We start from the raw sequence: 17,447 nt of genomic DNA, 5'->3' as shown, positions 1-17,447 counted from the left end.
TTACCATATTATTTATATTGGATTAATTTCAGTTGTCAATCAATTCTACAATGCCGAAATCCTTGCCGAATATGTCATTAGGGGAAACACGGCTGTACTAAAATGTTCAATACCATCTTTTGTGGCTGACTTTGTGGCGGTAGATTCCTGGATAGACGACCATGGCAAAACTTATAAAGTATCTGACAACTATGGTAAATTATATGAGGTTTTGCTTATAGGAAATGTGTGAGCCAGATGTCCTAAACCTACGGTTTTTAAATCGTTTTCTACTGATTGATTTATATCAGGTTATATCCGTTTGAGGGTGTATCACATATCCGATTATTTTAGTCCACTCCACACACAATGTTATGTTAATTTATGTTAACTCTGTATATTTGAGCACTGTAAATTTAAAAGTGTTGGTAACCATAATCCAATTACGAAATGTTTCACAAGTCAGCGTGGAGAAACACGAAAAATGTATTAAAAATGGATGTACCTCAGCTCACACCAAGTTGGAATGAATTTTTAAATAAAAGTTTGTTGGGAAGATAGCAGTTTTCTGCACTGTATTGCCAACTATAACAAAAATAACATGCCGGAAGTTAAATCAGTTCTTTCAGTTACACTCAGTATCCAGATTCTGTTGCCTTTAAACGTTGTTAAACATGACTACAAAACTCCTTCAACTCATCAATTAGTACACCAAACTCTAAATTACTTGATATCTTCTTTTCGACATTCCACAACCGTCATTAATATTAACGGTTAAAAAAGACCTTTATTTCCAGCCTTTTTGAAAGTAACGGCTTATCATTCTCTTTAATTGGAATATTAATTTTCCTTTCAGTTGTGTCTCAGTTTTATGTGACTGAAGCCGAAAACGAATACGTTATTCTGGGGAATGCCGCCATTATGAAATGCAAGATACCGTCTTTTGTAGCAGATTTCGTCGTAATTGATTCCTGGACATCTGATAGCGGTCAGACGTATCAATACAGCGACTCTAATAATTATAGTAATTTTTTTTATACTAACATTTTGTGGTAAGGGGAGATATGTGGTATCCAGATGTCCTTTTTAACTTGGAAATTAACCTATCCAGTGTGATTTTAGTGTGTGTCTATAAAAATAGATCCAAAGGGGAAGAAGTTTAAATAATCAAATCCGGGGGAATGTTAATTACCATCAGTTGTTGAAATCTTTTATAAAAGTTTTGAAAAAGTAATGTTTCCTGTAAACAAATGACGTTTAGCTATTCTTGTAGTAGTGTCTTCTAAAACAAAACATTTATTTCTGCCATTGCCACAATGCAGAACATATTTCAAAGCCATTTTAGTTTTCGAAACTTTTTCTATTAGTGCACCAAGTCTCTTTTCATAAAACATATTTATTTGGTCTGCAGCTATCAATAAATTCTTCCAAAAACGTGTTTCCATTCTAAAAATATTACACAACCGAACCGTATCCGTCGAAACTTTGGGATATTTGTCTTTTCCTAATTCAAGTTGTCCTGGCGGAGTAAACAGACATGGCGGTTTAGTACCAACGTTAAATAAAAACTTCGTTTTCCACCAAAAGCCAATGGCGGCAGCTTTAATGGAATACACGTAAACATTAATTTTGTTTATTTTTAACTCGATTCTTTAGAATTTTGTAACGTAGAGCTAGATGTCGACGTGTTCTCTCAACAACATTTTTATTGGCCCACTTTTCCTGAAAGTTTTATTTATAATTTCTTGTTCTGCTGAATTTATTTTAGTTTGTAGTTGAGCAAATAGGGCGTAACCTGTAATGAATTCTCTGGGAACAAAGCCTAAAACGATATATCAAAGAGCAATTATGTCATTAATCAAGTTATATCTTTTCTTTTGCTCTCGCTAATTAAATAGATCGTTTCAGTCAGGCTTAGTAAAAGACTGAGAAATTTAATCAACCATTAAGTGTATTAGGTGCCAGTCCGATTGATTTCACGTACATCATTGCATTTAATCGCGTTATATTAAATTCAATACTTATAAGATCGCTGACCTCTGAGCTCGCTACTTTAATGAAAGTTAATATACACGATGTCCCGTAAGACTATAAGCGTCTTTAGAAAAAAGAGACTGATATTTTCACTTATGTAGTTGCGGTTTTTTAGGTAAACTACAATATTATAATTCATGCGAGGATTTAACACAGCAATCTCAGGAATGTTGAGTAATAAAACTATGGTTTGGGTAAATCCAAATATGTTCTGAATAAACTATTCTGATATTTTATCTAGCGCCTGATGTGCATACATCTATTAGCTCAAGTGCTCCTATCTTTGTTGTGTTTTACCGTTATTAAGAAATTACCATATGTATGCGTCCCTATGTGATGCTGGGTTATTAAACGAATGATAAATGATGACTCAATTTCTTAAATATAGGTGATATTTAAATTAGTAAGGCTGTTAGAAATACTAAATTAGTAATTGATTACTATTTTTTTAAGTGGTGGCTCAGTCATACGAAGTAGAAGCAGATAACGAGTACGTTATTCGTGGAAATTCAGCCATTATGAAGTGCGAAATACCCTCGTTTGTTTCCGATTTTGTCTTGGTGGAAAATTGGCAAGACAGTCAAGGAAACACGTACCTTCTTGGAGAGAATTACGGTATTTTGCTCCCAATTTAGCTCTCACGTCCTTTCGGCCTCGAAGTGTTCCAGATCGTTCAAAACCTTCGTTATATGTTTAGGAACGAATTTTGGCTGGCTGTTAAAACCTCTTAAATAACCATTAACTTAAAAAGTAGTTAATGGCTTATTATTTTGTGATATTCGTGTGGTTATTTATACACCACCAGATTTTAAAACTGGTTTAATTTTTTGCAGTTGTCCAACAATTTTATAACAGTCGGGTGATCGACGAATACGTTTTGAAGGGTAACACCGGAATATTAAAGTGTCTGGTTCCGAGTTTTGTAAGCGATTTCGTTCAAATTGTTTCATGGGTTGCTGATGACGGAACCACTTACGACTACGAAACGAGTAGAAATTTTAATTCTGGTAAATTTAGTTTATTGTTTATGATGCAGGAGTTCACAGAAACCAAAACCTTTCGTTTCGATATGAATAAATCATTAGTAGCAAAAACAAACATTGTTCAGCAGTAAGAGTTAAAATTATATGGTACTGGCGGTTATGAGTGCTTATCAGTAATGTTGTTATTACACTAAACGCAGTTGGTAGCTGTTTCAATTGATGAATGGTAGTAGGATAAGAAAATTGGATGACTGTGTGCGAAAGTGATATATGGTGAATAAAAATGATGAAGAAACCATGTATATAACTGCCTTCATACCAATTAAGTATTCATGTGTCAATGGTACAATTTACACGTGAAATAATGCATTGACTGCTAAAAAATGCATATTACTCATAATTGGTAGGAAAATTAATACTAATACTGACCCTAAAAAAATAAGAGACACTTCTTCTTCATTGATGAGTTTTGCAACTTTTTCTTATATTTATATTTTTTCTTGTAGTGGTAAAACAATTCTACGAAACCAGAGTGACCGACGAATTCGTTTTGAAAGGAAATACTGGAATTTTAAAATGCGTTGTTCCCAGTTTTGTCACTGATTTCGTTCAGATCGAAGCTTGGGTTGCTGAAGATGGCAGCGAAACTTACATTTACGACTCCAAGAGTAGCAAAATGGGTATTTAAACTCAAACATATTTTAAACGATCTTTTACAAGAGTTTGACTGTACATAACTAGCTTTATATCGTAAAGTTCTGAAAGTCACATTAGCTTATCCTTTTCCGTTTAATCTGAAAGCAATTAGCTTTCAGTAATATTATCAGGAGCAGACAAGTGTAATTGATGAATTTGACATTAATTATTCACTATTTATATTCTTAGTAGCTATTATTCTGCTAATTTGTATGCGCGGCTATAATAAAGCTTCAAGGGATTATCATCTGAAAATAATTACATTCCTTATTAGATATTATTAAATGTCGATTGATAATATTTCTAAGTGGACGTTATATAGGCGGAAGACGTTACGATTGTTTTATTGATTGTTTCCGAAATAAGTTCGATGTCTTGAGTAGTTTTTATGTGCATATTTCGTGTATTCTGCAACTTTTATTTTCAGTTGTAAGCCAGTACTATGAAGCTCAGGTATACGACGTTTTTGTGATAAAGGGAAACACAGCTGTCTTTAAGTGTCATATTCCATCTTTTGTCTCGGATCATGTGGAGATTGTGTCTTGGCAAGACACACAGAACACTCAATTTTTACCTCCTACAAACGATTACGGTATACATTCAATTTTCATTTTGTCTATGATGTCCCAAACCTTTTTTAACTCGCATATTTTACAATGAGTAAGTGGGTTATTAGAATCGATGCCACCTTGGAATTATCTAGTACATTGAAAAATAGGTCAGTCTTAAAGGATCTGCATTGTGTCGACTAGCAACAAGTTTACAATTTAAACAAAAGAAATAATTTGCTAACCGTTTTCCTTATTATTAAAACGAGTTTTGAATAACGTTATTAGACTTCCTTTTTCAACGAACTTGCATTGTGTTGTTGGTGTCGACTGGATCGCCGGTGTCTGGCTTGAATGCGAATGAGCCGGAAACGGAAAGGGCGGCTATTACAGGCTTATGAACCAAAAATATAACGCAGACCCAACCTGAGTGTTTCAAATGTATCGAATGAACAACCAGACACAGGTTTAAGTCTTTGTTAATTGATATTTGTAACTACTAATTGCATGCATTAGTAGGTGTTGTAAAATGCAACAAATTCGTGAATTAGCAAAGGAAGTATTAATGGAAAAGCCACTCTACCACAAAATAGAGATTCTTCTTTTTTTGTATGTATATGCTTCAATTAATTTTATAATTACTTAATAACTAGTGATAACTGGTTGACCTTGTCCAGTAACTTTAATCTCAGATCACTAGACTGCTAGTTCATTTGTAATTATTTTGCATGCGTGTTTTTCCAGTTATTATCAAATCTTCTGAATTACTTTCGCCACAATTTAATATTCTTTACAGGTATTGTTGTGGCGTCTTTGCTCTGAGCGGTTATTGACTCCAAGATATGATAGAGAGAATGAGAAAGAAGTTCTATTGCTAGTTGTACGGCGTGGGTTGAATCAGGAAGTTGATATTCGTTATTTTTCTGTACTTGTACATTATGACGATTTTGATCGTACTTACTAGTGTTTTGATTTTCTTGAATTGTTGCTGTGAGCATAAGTTTCCATATACATAACTTATATTGTCAAAGAATTACACCACAGATCAGCTTTGGAAAAGTTCAATTTATCAGACTTCAAAGCATAAAAAAACGTTTTTCTACGAAGGTTATTGCTTTGAATCTGGCAAAAATCTGCTGTCGTATTAAATTTTTAATATGTAGTGCAGATGTGTATCGTCTGGCGCCTGATCTCATTTAAACTCATTCTGATTTTTAATATAAAATAGGCTAAAATAAGTCGATATTATTATTAGGAAAACAATGAACGACCACTCTTTGTATTGTAGTTTAGTCTTGTTTCGGTTTATACATGTGTTACTCCCAGGTTCGACCCCAATCGTTTTCAATGCAAACAATAAATGCTTAACGAACCAGTGTAATGCTTTTTGGTGAGAACTAAAACGGGATTAAAATCAATAAACGATCATAAAGTCTGCCCTGATTTTCCAGTGTTGTTTATCAAATCAAAGGTGTGAAATCTACACTGGTTACCAGATTAAAGCAACAATGATTGCTAAAGTGATGTTTAGATTTAGTGCAGACAATTGGATGAATAGCTTTAAATTGTCGTTTGAATGGTAGAAACGGCTTTACAATCGAGAGGACAATGTGAGACTTATTTTTAGACGTGGAAATAGGTTGAATAAATCGCTATGCAGAAAATAGGCTAGAAAGACTGTCTGGGCTTACACAAAAAGGAACTAATAGGATAATAAGGATTCAGGGCTAGCCTTATAAGTAATTGGTTTAATCATTGGCACAAATTTCCGGTGCGATCCTCATTTACGAAGTTGTTTACAATAGATTAGTATTTCTGGTTAACACCTATTGCCTGTTTAGCACGTTTTGCAGCTTTGCTATTTTGATCAGGTCAAATCTAAACACAATCTAACTCATATAAATTTAAATTGATCTTCGAGAGTTCTATAGTGCTATTTTTCTTCGTCTGTATAGTCTAGACAAGTTTTTCAGATTGCTATAAATATACGGATTTTCCAGAATATATCGAGAAATACTGGAGTTTCTGAAGTGTTTCGATCCGATTTTTGATGTCCTATTTTCCTAACTACACCGAATTTGTTTCCATACATTTATGAGTGAATAGCACTGATATTTTCTCATTTTTGCAGTTGTCTCCCAAGCTTACACTGCTAATGTCATGGACGAAAGCGTCTTAAAAGGCAATACGGCAATCTTAAAATGTCACATCCCCAGTTTCGTTTCTGACTTTGTCACCGTGGTGTCGTGGTTGCAAGAAGATGGCGACGAAATATTGGTGGCTGATGATGGTCGTTACGGTGCGTTATTTTTTCATATCTAAATTAATATTAAACGGTGTAAAGATTTTGTTTTGTTGGCGCAATGAATGCACTGCATTCCTTAATCCCAAAAAGACGGAGCAGATGCTTTTAGATTGCAACTTGATTTATACGCTTTGTCATCTAATATATCTAACAGATGTGACATATTAATGCGTTAAAAGAGGCAATGTCAGACAACCAAGTGAGCTGACACATTCTCCAGCTTGCAAATATTCCCGTCTCTTAATAGATTGAGAATAATGAAATACAATGATTTGTTTGTGTTAGCAGCGCTCTTTCTTATGTCTGTCTGTAAGTGCGCTAAAAAACCATTTAATGATGATAATGTTAAAATGGGTGGTGTAACCTTATAATTGCGGTGGCAACATTGTAACGTCGCTTTAGACTGTCAAGCGTCAGTCTATTTTGACTTTTGTAAAAGGGAGAGTGAATGCGAGAGTTAGCCGACAATGTGGCTTTTTTAATCCCAAATTAAATTAATAAATAAGACAATAAATATAATATACAGTTCACCACAGTTTCGGTGTTTAAATAAATTCCCTCGGGCAGCAGTAAGCCCGACATTTTGGTCCTTCGAAGACGGATTAGGAAAACAAGTGTTTTTCTACCAGTTCATAACCTGAAAATAAAGGGTTATTTTTCAGATTTGTAGGGGATATTAGCCCTGAAAGCAAATAAGCGTCTGCTGTGGAGAAGCTATAACCCGCACCGAACTACGAGTTTACGGGTCCATCGGCAAAACACCCAAATTTATAATAAACCAGCTGCGGAAACGGAGCAGTATTTCGTCCCTGCAAAAGGAAACGAGGGTTTCACAGGTTTGGACGTGGAGTTAACGGCTTCTAAGTGGTTTGGGAGCTAAGCAACAAGGGTTTGTTGCACAAGTACTACAACATAGAATAAAGAGGCTTGTGTCGGGGGTAAGTTCTTCGATTTTGTATCTAACTTCAGTCCATGCTTGGTAAATACAGTTGGCAATTTAATTTTATTTTCCTTAGTGTGTTTATGTCTAGAAGTTAAGTCATTAATGAGTAATAAGTAAGTGAAATTAGTAAAATGACCTCCAAAAAGGATATTATTAGGAGGCTAAAAAGTGACCGCACACAGTTGGTTGCACAATTGAATAGGTTTAATCAATTCATTACCAATTGTGATGATTCGGCTAATAAGATCACTGTAAATGAACGTTTTGTGCGTTGTGAATCATTGTGGGACAATTTTGATAAAATACAATTAGAGCTAGAATTTTTAGATGAAGCTCATGAACCTGAAAATAGTGAACAGAGAAACAATTTTGAAGAAATGTATTTCGAAACAATATGTCTTTTTAAGGAAAAATTACAAAGCCGTAGTTTGTCTGATTCAAACATAGTTTCTAGTGAGTTAAGTCAGAGAAACGTCAATTCTAATGTAGTAAAATTACCACCATTGGATTTACCTTCTTTTGAAGGATGCTATGATCAGTGGACCAACTTTTTTGACAGCTTTATGGCTTTAATACACTCTAATACCAGTTTAACAAATGTGCAGAAATTTTACTATTTACAATCATGCCTTAAGGGTGAGGCAGCACATGCAATTTCATCTATACAAGTTACAGATTTAAATTATGAAAATGCTTTCAAATTATTACGAGAGCGTTATGAGAATAAGCGACTTATTATTCAAAGTCACCTGCGTCTCTTATTTGAATTAGCACAAATAAATAAAAGTAATCACATTGAGCTACGTTGTTTTTTAGATACCATACAAAAAAATGTTAGAGCTTTAAAAAGTTTAGGAGAACCAGTCGAACATTGGGATACATTACTAGTGTATATGTTCACTTTAAAATTAGATCTGAATACTAGAAAAGATTGGGAATCTTATAACATTAAAAATAACAGTCATAAGTACACAGATTTTATAGCTTTTTTAAATGAGAAGTGTCAAATTCTTGAAAGTGTTGAGAGTAATAGTAAAAACTTGAGTAACCTTCACTTGAATAAAGGCACCTCCAGTAATACACAACGTCCTGGACCACCTAATAAGAGGTTTTCATCTAATTCTTATTTTGGTAGGAATCAATGTTCATTTTGTCAAAATCATGGTCACTGGATTAGTGAATGTACCAAGTTTTTGCAGTTACCTGTTAAAGATAGAATTAATGAAATCAAAAGGCTACATCTTTGCTTGAATTGCTTTTTATCAAATCATATAAGTATTAAGTGTACTAGTAAGCGTTGTTCTAAATGTGATAAGCCACATAATGTTTTACTTCATTTAAATTTTAAAAATACTGAAAACAATGTTTCAAATAATAGTTGTAAAGTAAATTTCTCAGAAAATTCTGATTCTCAAAATGAAGATACTGCAGTTGTTTCATCTGCAAACCAGTCAATTATAGCTCACAGTTTTGATCACCATAATAATGAAATTTTGTTATCTACAGCTAAGGTACTAGTTTTTGATAAGTATGGTAAGATGCATGAAGCACGGGCTTTACTAGACTGTGGTTCACAGTCAAATTTTGTTAGAAAAGAATTAGTACAAAGCTTAGGTTTAAAGGTGGATCATATTAATATGTCCATAGTGGGAATAAGCGGTTCAGTTTCAAATTCAACACTATCTGTGACAATTAAATTCAAATCAAAGCATAATGAAGTATCTGAAAAATTGAAATTTATAATTTTAGATCAAATTACTAACCACTTACCTACATTTCCAATTAATAAAAGTGAATTAAAATTACCATGTAATATACATATGGCTGATGACTCTTTTGACACTCCAGGGCCTATTGACTTGTTAATAGGAGCTGAAATATTCTATGACTTACTGTTAGCAGGTCAAATACGAATAGCTGAAGGAATGCCAATCCTTCAAAAAACTAAACTAGGTTGGATTGTTTCGGGCAGTATTCGTACAAATAATCATCCATCAACCTTAAATAACTCCTCAAATAATAATTTTAATCAAACAATTTGTAATCTTACCTCTAATAGCAATATTCAACGTCAGATTGAAAAATTTTGGATAATGGAAGAAGTACCTTCAATTAAAATATGGAAACGAGAGGAGATCGAATGTGAAGAATTTTTTAAAAGCTCATTACAAAAGGCAGAAAATGGTCAGTATATAGTTGCATTACCAGTTCGTGACGGAATCAAAGAGTTAGGAGATTCAAAACAAATTGCTCTAAAAAGATTTGGAAAGTTGGAGCGAAAATTATCAACTGATTCTAAATTGAGGACTGAATATATTAAGTTTATGACTGAGTATGAAGATTTAGGACATATGTCACCTATACCAGAGTGTGAAATAAAGAGTTCAAATCCACAGTTTTATTTACCACATCATCCAGTATTTAAAGAGTCGAGCAGTACAACTAAAGTAAGGGTAGTCTTTGATGCTAGCGCTAAAACTAATAATGGTATCAGTCTAAATGACAAGTTGAAATGTGGGCCAGTATTACAAGACGATTTGCTTTCTATTTTAATCAGGTTTCGACAACATTACTGTGTGATTGGAGCTGACGTAGAAAAAATGTATAGGAGAGTTTTAGTAAGTGAACAACAGAGGGATCTTCAGAGGATCATTTGGCGTAAATCTCCTGATGAAGAATTAACTCATTACAGATTAAATACAGTAACGTATGGCATGACGTCAGCATCGTACTTGGCTATACGCTGTTTAATCGAAGCTGCCTATGAGGAATCTCAGACTTTTCCTGAAGCATGTCGTGTAATAAAAAGAGATTTTTACGTCGATGACTTATTGTCCGGCGCACCTTCTATTAGTGAAGCTATACAACTAAAAAATGAAATCGCACATATATTGCAAAAAAGGGGTTTTCTTTTGAGACAATGGGTTTCAAATAAGGCTGAAGTTTTGAAAGACCAACCATATAGTGCTAAAATAAAGCATTATGTTGTTGAAGAGGCTGTCTCTAAGGTTTTAGGAGTAGTCTGGAATAGTAGGGAAGATAGTCTGGAGTATACTGTCAATTTGGAAAAACATCACAAGGTGACAAAAAGAATCATTTTGTCACTAACTTCTAAATTATTTGACCCGTTAGGATTGATTGGTCCTGTAATCATACATGCCAAAATAATAATGCAGCGATTATGGAGCGAACATTTATCATGGGATGATCCTGTTTCTTCAGATTTAAATAAGTTGTGGTGCAATTTTTGTGAGAAGCTTCCTATTTTAAACCAATATAGCATTGTTAGACATGTATTTTGTGATAATCCAGTAGTGATAGAATTGCATGGTTTTTGTGACTCTTCTGAGTTAGCATATGGTGCTTGCATTTATGCTAGAACAATTGATACTGATGGCTCTATTGTCTCTAATTTAGTTTGTGCTAAGTCTCGGGTAGCACCAATAAAGTCTTTGACATTGCCCCGATTGGAATTATGCGGTGCTGTATTGTTAAGTAGGCTCATGAAGAAAACAACGGAGAGTTTAACTATGCCAATCAACAAATTCTACTATTGGACTGATTCTAAAATAGTTTTATCTTGGATAATAGAAGAACCTGCTACGTGGAATGTGTTCGTTTCTCACAGAGTTTCTGAAATTCAGCAATCAACAAATATTATAGAATGGCGACATGTGAGGAGTGAGGAAAATCCATCTGATTTGATATCCCGAGGATGCACTCCTGACAAATTAATTTGTTCAGACTTGTGGTGGCATGGACCTTCATGGTTAACAGTAAATTCTCATGATTGGTCACCCAATACTTTTACTGAAGCTGATTTTAACAATTTACCAGAAAAACGAGCAAATAGAAAAATATTCACGACTTTTACAAATAATAATATAGATATTTTTAACAAATTTTCTACATTTTCTAAATTGCAAAGGGTGATGTGTTATATTTTAAGATTTTTCAAAAATATCACCACAAATAAGAATAATAAGAGTTTAGAGTGTTTAACAGTGATTGAATTAAATGACGCTTTAATTTATTTAGTAAAACTAGCTCAAGGTTGTGTGTTTAATGAAGAAATACATGATTTAACTTTAAAGCGAAATATCTCCTCAAAAAGTAAATTATTACCTTTGAGTCCGTTTTTAGATTCCAATGGAGTTCTAAGGGTTGGGGGTCGCTTAAAGAAGTCTAATATTTCTTATGATCAAAAGCATCCTATAATTTTAGACAAGAACCACATTTTGAGTAAGTTACTGATTGTTCATTATCACAGACAGAATTTACATATGGGTCCTCAAGGATTATTGTGCTGTATACGAGACAAATTTTGGATATTGGGTGGAATTAATACTATTAAACGGGAACTTCGGTCTTGCATAATTTGTTTCAGAATGAAACCCAAACCTTTGGAAGTTTTAATGGGTGACTTGCCTGAGGCTCGTCTTACACCTAAAAGACCATTTTTCAACTGTGGCCTAGATTACGCTGGTCCTTTCAATATTAAATCATCTAAAATTCGGAACAGTAAGATTTTAAAATCGTATCTGTGCCTTTTTGTTTGCTTTGCAACAAAGGCAGTTCATTTAGAGATAGTTTCAGACTTGACCACAGAAGCTTTTTTAAATGCCTTAAAGAGATTTATTGCTCGTAGAGGCAAGTGTCAAAATATATTTTCGGATTGTGCTTCCAACTTTGTGGGTGCAAATCGGGAAATTAAGGATTTGTATAAGTTAATTAGTGATAAGGAAACTAATGTTAAACTTAAAGATTATTTGTGTCATGAAGGTATAAATTGGAATTTTATTCCTGCTCGGTCCCCTCATTTTGGTGGACTGTGGGAATCCCATATTAAAATAGCGAAAGAGTATATGAAAAAGGTGGTAGGGAATTCGTCACTCACGTTTGAGGAATTGTCAACTGTGTTTACCCAAATTGAAGCGTGCATGAACTCCCGACCCTTAAGCCCTCTTTCTAATGACCCTAAGGATCTAATGCCTTTGACTCCGGGTCATTTCCTAATTGGCGAACCATTACTGTCCTTGGTAGAACCAAACGTAAGGGACGTTAAGTGCTCTCACCTAAAGAGATATCAACATCTTTCTCAACTAGTGCAAACCTTTTGGAATAGATGGAGTCATGAGTATTTGAATACTTTAAATCGTCGATCTAAGTGGCAAGTAAACAATGATAATTTTGTCAAAATCGGTGATTTAGTGATTTTGCGAGAAGACAACTTACCTCCATTAAAGTGGAACTTGGGGAGGGTAATAGAAGTGTTTCCTGGTTCTGATGGGCTAGTGAGAGTGGTGTCAGTACAAACTGCTAAGGGTATATTTAAGAGAGCGGTTGCAAAGATTTCGGTCTTGCCAATAGAATGATGTTCATTCTATCATTTTAGCTTAAGTTTAGTTTTAAGTACCTTTGTTTATTTTTAGGTGTTGAAATATGTATATCTTTCAAGGGGGGCGGTATATGGTGTAACCTTATAATTGCGGTGGCAACATTGTAACGTCGCTTTAGACTGTCAAGCGTCAGTCTATTTTGACTTTTGTAAAAGGGAGAGTGAATGCGAGAGTTAGCCGACAATGTGGCTTTTTTAATCCCAAATTAAATTAATAAATAAGACAATAAATATAATATACAGTTCACCACAGTTTCGGTGTTTAAATAAATTCCCTCGGGCAGCAGTAAGCCCGACAATGGGTTCTTCTCGGTTTCATTGTTTATTAAAGAAAATCAATCTTACTATTTTAAAAGATAGAGACTGAACGTTAATCAAGTTTGTATACACTGGATCTCCTAATGAGTTACTTGCTGTTAAAACCTTTAATCAATGTCAGCCAGCAGTATAATACGTAAACAAAACGGCTAAAATATCCGGCAAAGCGAAACCTTCTAATAAGTCATAATAGGCCTATCCTTCTTCCCATGTAATCCTAAATAATGGTGATAAATCGTTTTTCTGAGCTTTCACTATTTGTTTTCAACATACATGGACACAAACTCTGAAAACGCTATCAAATGAGCAATACTTTGCGCGTTTAGGAAAAGGTTTTGGACATCTGGAACTCCTGTATAAATTCCTTATGCCGCATATCTTCCCTTGTCAAACTCTTGTAGAGATCAAATAACAGAGTGGTCAGTTCAGTTAGGAACTGAACAGTCTGTTTTATGGTTAATCTGTTCATACAACACAAAATTTAAAAGTATTAAGACTTTTAAATTTGTATAGTAGACCAAAACCCCTTATAAAAATCTTAAGAAAAACCTTAATGGACTTGTTAAAGTGTCACAAAGTAATTTGATACTAATAAATGCATGAACGAAAGACTCCATAAAATTTAAATGAGTTGTTTTGCTCTACATGAACAGAAATAAACCTTCGTGACCGTATTATGCTATAAACGCTTCTAATTTATTTATTTTGGACTTGAAGAGGTGAAATGGAAATGTATTTTCCATATATCCAGTGTTAGTCTGGCGAAAGATGTGTGACAATATGTTTTGTTTCAATTGCACTCAAAAATAAGTATTTATGGCACTAATTCGGCACGAAATTGCTTAGTAGCGTTTTGTTTGAGAAAAAATAATGTCATGTCTCATCAAGCTGTAATGGGTACATGACATTATTTGTGCAGTCAATTACTAACAATACCTTAATTCCAATAGACAGCAAGTACTTAGTACTTCCATCTGGAGAACTTCACATCAGAGACGTAGGACCTGAAGATGGCTACAAATCTTATCAATGCAGGACGAAACATCGGTTAACTGGAGAAACACGTCTGAGCGCCACTAAAGGAAGATTGGTCATCACTGGTAAGTGATGTTTCAATTAGTAGTTAGTCACAATGCGAAGAATGTACGTTTTGTATTCAGACCAGTTTGGTCAGTAAAATCATTCTGCAGTAAAACTATTCTTCAATTTGTGACGGTTTTGTTTAAAATGGGTCTTTTTATGGATTAAATTTGCTTTGCATTGATAACTAGTTCAAAAACGCGAAACACATTCCAGTGGCCCATTTTAAACTTGAATAAACAGGAAGCATTCGTAAATAAAAATTCAATTAATCTCATATATGAAAGGAGGAGTTTATTTTATCTGCAGAGCCTGTTTAGGCAAGGCCATTCATTTTATATCGCCATAACAAAGAATTACTGATATTTTCAGTGCCGTTACTACACGAACATGAATGGATCTTTATCTCAAATTGTTATATAATTTTTTTTACAATTGCCGTTACTATAAGAGCGGAAACAAATCTTCATTCAGTTTGATAATGTTTACGAATGTTTTATGTATTCATTGCCATTATTGATAAATACAGCATGCGGTAGCTACTCGACACGAAAAGTTTTTCCCACAGCACAATCAGCTGATGCAAATCATTGTGAATTTTTCAACGATCGAATGTGAAGAATTTGATCAACTGTGACTTGAATTTTAATACGAAGATTTGCTGCTATCTTTGTATTATTTGCGAAATAACTGTATTGTGCAGTAGTCACTAAGTGACAATCAATTTTTGTTAAAGTCCTTGTTGAACTTATTACTGAAGGTGATTTGAATTTTTACATAAATTTTCATGTTGTTGTAGCTACCACATTAACGAGTCCATTTTCTTGATTTTTTAACTCTTGTGAAAACTGACGGAAAATGTAATCGTGGCTGTTTTAAACTATGATACTTTCAAGGATTGTACAGTTTTTTGCACGTTTTGGCAACTCATTATTTTAATAATAACCAATCCTCTATAGTATCATACATAGGCCCCTTCATCTAACCGTTAGACGGAGGAGTCTGCGTTATCCAACTATGGTAAAGTATCACAAAATACTTTACCAAAGTTGCATTTTGAGGAATTTACCTGAATGTTGGGATAGGGTACCCTTGCTTCACTCGGGCACTATTGGCTTAAATTAAAATTCAAGTTTAAAACAGGAACTTTTGAAGTACTTACTTATCCCATCCCAATTCCGATTTGACCAAGTTCCATAACTCCGTAAAATGCTTGAGTTTAAATCCTTTTGTTGTGCACATTTAAGTGTCTTGATTAATATTGGGTACCCTCGCCCATTGGTCAATTTTGGGCTTGAATCGTTTAAGTTCTTCGCAAGAGGTAAGTCCAAATTGGTGAAATTTTGAATCGTTCTAGAACCTGTAGGGAGTGTGGGTCCTAGATTTCCTCTGGAAACGAGGAAAGACTATATCTTTTCAGAAAACGTATCGTTAAACTTATTGTGTCCTGCCCAAGGGTTTCCGGTTGTAAAAACAAGGTACTGAAATTTGACTTCGTGGTAATAATAATTGTTTTGGTACCCAACAACTGCTGTTTCACCTATTGTGTCCTTGAACCAAACAAAAACTCAAAATTATATTAGTTGATTACACAGTTAACACTATCAATTTAATATTTAGAACCTGTAGCAAGCGTCCTACCTAAGTTTCCTACCATGGATAACTCGAGAAGTTTTAGTGGATATCTCGAGAAAAGTATCACTCTTCTATGCCCTGCTCAGGCATTTCCTGCACCAACATACAGGTAAACTCAAAATTCGTGTATTCACCTCATTACGTAGCAATAGACAAAGAACAATAGGCCAAATTATATTTTTTAGAACCTGTGGCTAGTGTAAAGCCCAAGTTTTCAAGTCTTGCTGATTCAATGAGTTTTAAAGGCTATCAAAAAGATAATATCACCCTTCTTTGTCCGGCTCAAGCGTTTCCTGCCCCAATGTACAGGTAAATACCCACCTAACATAACTAAGTTGTCCATATGTTCTGCAGAACCAATTGGTAGTGTACCGCCAAAAATTACTAAATTTCCTCCAATCGATGCTTATTTTCGCGGTCAAGATGTTGCAATATTATGTCCTGGACAGGCTTTTCCTAATCCCGTTTACAGGTAGGTTATCCTATTCAGTAATTAGGCAAGGGTATTTTATGACCACATTCTGATACAAAACTTCTACTAAGTGTTATATTAACGTTAGAGCCTATCGGTCCGGTGATTCCTAAACTCACTTCGGGAGACTCCAGTCGCGATCTGCTAGCTAAAGAGTCTGAAGTTTTGACCATGCAGTGCCCTATGCAAGCTTTCCCAGTCCCTAAATTCAGGTAAATTTCTTCTATGAACGTAATACATATTCTGTTAGAACCGGTTGGAAGCGTTGGTCCTCGTTTAACTGCTGGTACCTCTAAAATTCAGACTGTAGAATACTCGGTAGCAGTAAGTGCCACCCTGCTTTGTCCTGCTCAGGCATATCCAGTCCCTAACTTCAGGTACTTAAAGAATATAATACCTAATTAGTGCTAGCATATTACCGTGTCTCGATCAAGCTTACCCTGTCCCAGTCACCAGGTACATGAAACTAATTTACCTGTTGTTTTAGAACCTATAAGCAGCACTTTACCTAAAGTGTCTTCCAAATCAAAGTATGATGTTATAGAATATCTTCGTAATTCTTCTGTGTCTTTGTTATGTCCTGCTCAAGGATTCCCCGCTCCTAACTTCAGGTAAATGTCACTTTAGAAAAGAACTTTACTTTGCAACGTTTATTTGTAGAACCTGTAGGTACTCGATCGCCTAAACTATTATCCAATGCAAAAACTGTGTGGTTTGAGTTCCCTTTGAATGAAGATGTAGCTTTACTGTGTCAAGGGCAAGGGTTTCCCACACCAAAATTCAGGTAATTTTTTCCATTCGGTTTATTCAATAGAATTTTTGTTATAGAGCCTATTAGTTCACGCGCTCCTACTCTTTCATCCGATGTTCGCAGCATTACTATAGAAAAACACTTAAACCATGGAGTTTCTTTGCTTTGTCAAGCTCAAGGTTTTCCTACTCCATCATTCAGGTAAATTGTCTGTTTTGTGACTCTCCTCAAAACAATTTCCTTCTATTTAGAACCTGTTGGGACTCGTGCACCTAAATTAACACAAATCGACTCAAACTTCAAAG

The 17,447-nt window shown here is 34.6% G+C and overlaps 1 protein-coding gene across 50 annotated transcripts in view; it reads left to right on the top strand.

Moving 5' to 3' along the window:
- Positions 1-17,447, top strand: part of Dscam1 (Down syndrome cell adhesion molecule 1) — a 55,762-nt gene that overhangs the window by 7,369 nt on the left and 30,946 nt on the right. For 14 of the 50 annotated variants that reach the window (XM_081978502.1, XM_081978510.1, XM_081978523.1 and 11 more), the window contains exons 4-5: positions 3,503-3,676; positions 14,155-14,304. In XM_081978502.1, the coding sequence (XP_081834628.1) occupies positions 3,503-3,676; positions 14,155-14,304 (324 nt within the window). Of the gene's footprint in view, positions 1-32; positions 195-835; positions 1,004-2,466; positions 2,629-2,846; positions 3,021-3,502; positions 3,677-4,119; positions 4,285-14,154; positions 14,305-15,641; positions 15,763-15,904; positions 16,029-16,273; positions 16,392-16,479; positions 16,604-16,641; positions 16,769-17,051; positions 17,176-17,447 lie in introns of all 50 variants that reach the window. The other 36 variants (XM_081978512.1, XM_081978514.1, XM_081978519.1 and 33 more) reach the window with 18 other exon arrangements.

Source organism: Ips typographus, linkage group LG4 (assembly GCF_016097725.1).
Source record: "Ips typographus isolate SLU linkage group LG4, UJ_Ityp_2.0, whole genome shotgun sequence".
Lineage (NCBI taxonomy): Eukaryota > Metazoa > Arthropoda > Insecta > Coleoptera > Curculionidae > Ips > Ips typographus.
This window is presented reverse-complemented; position numbering and strand designations above follow the sequence as displayed.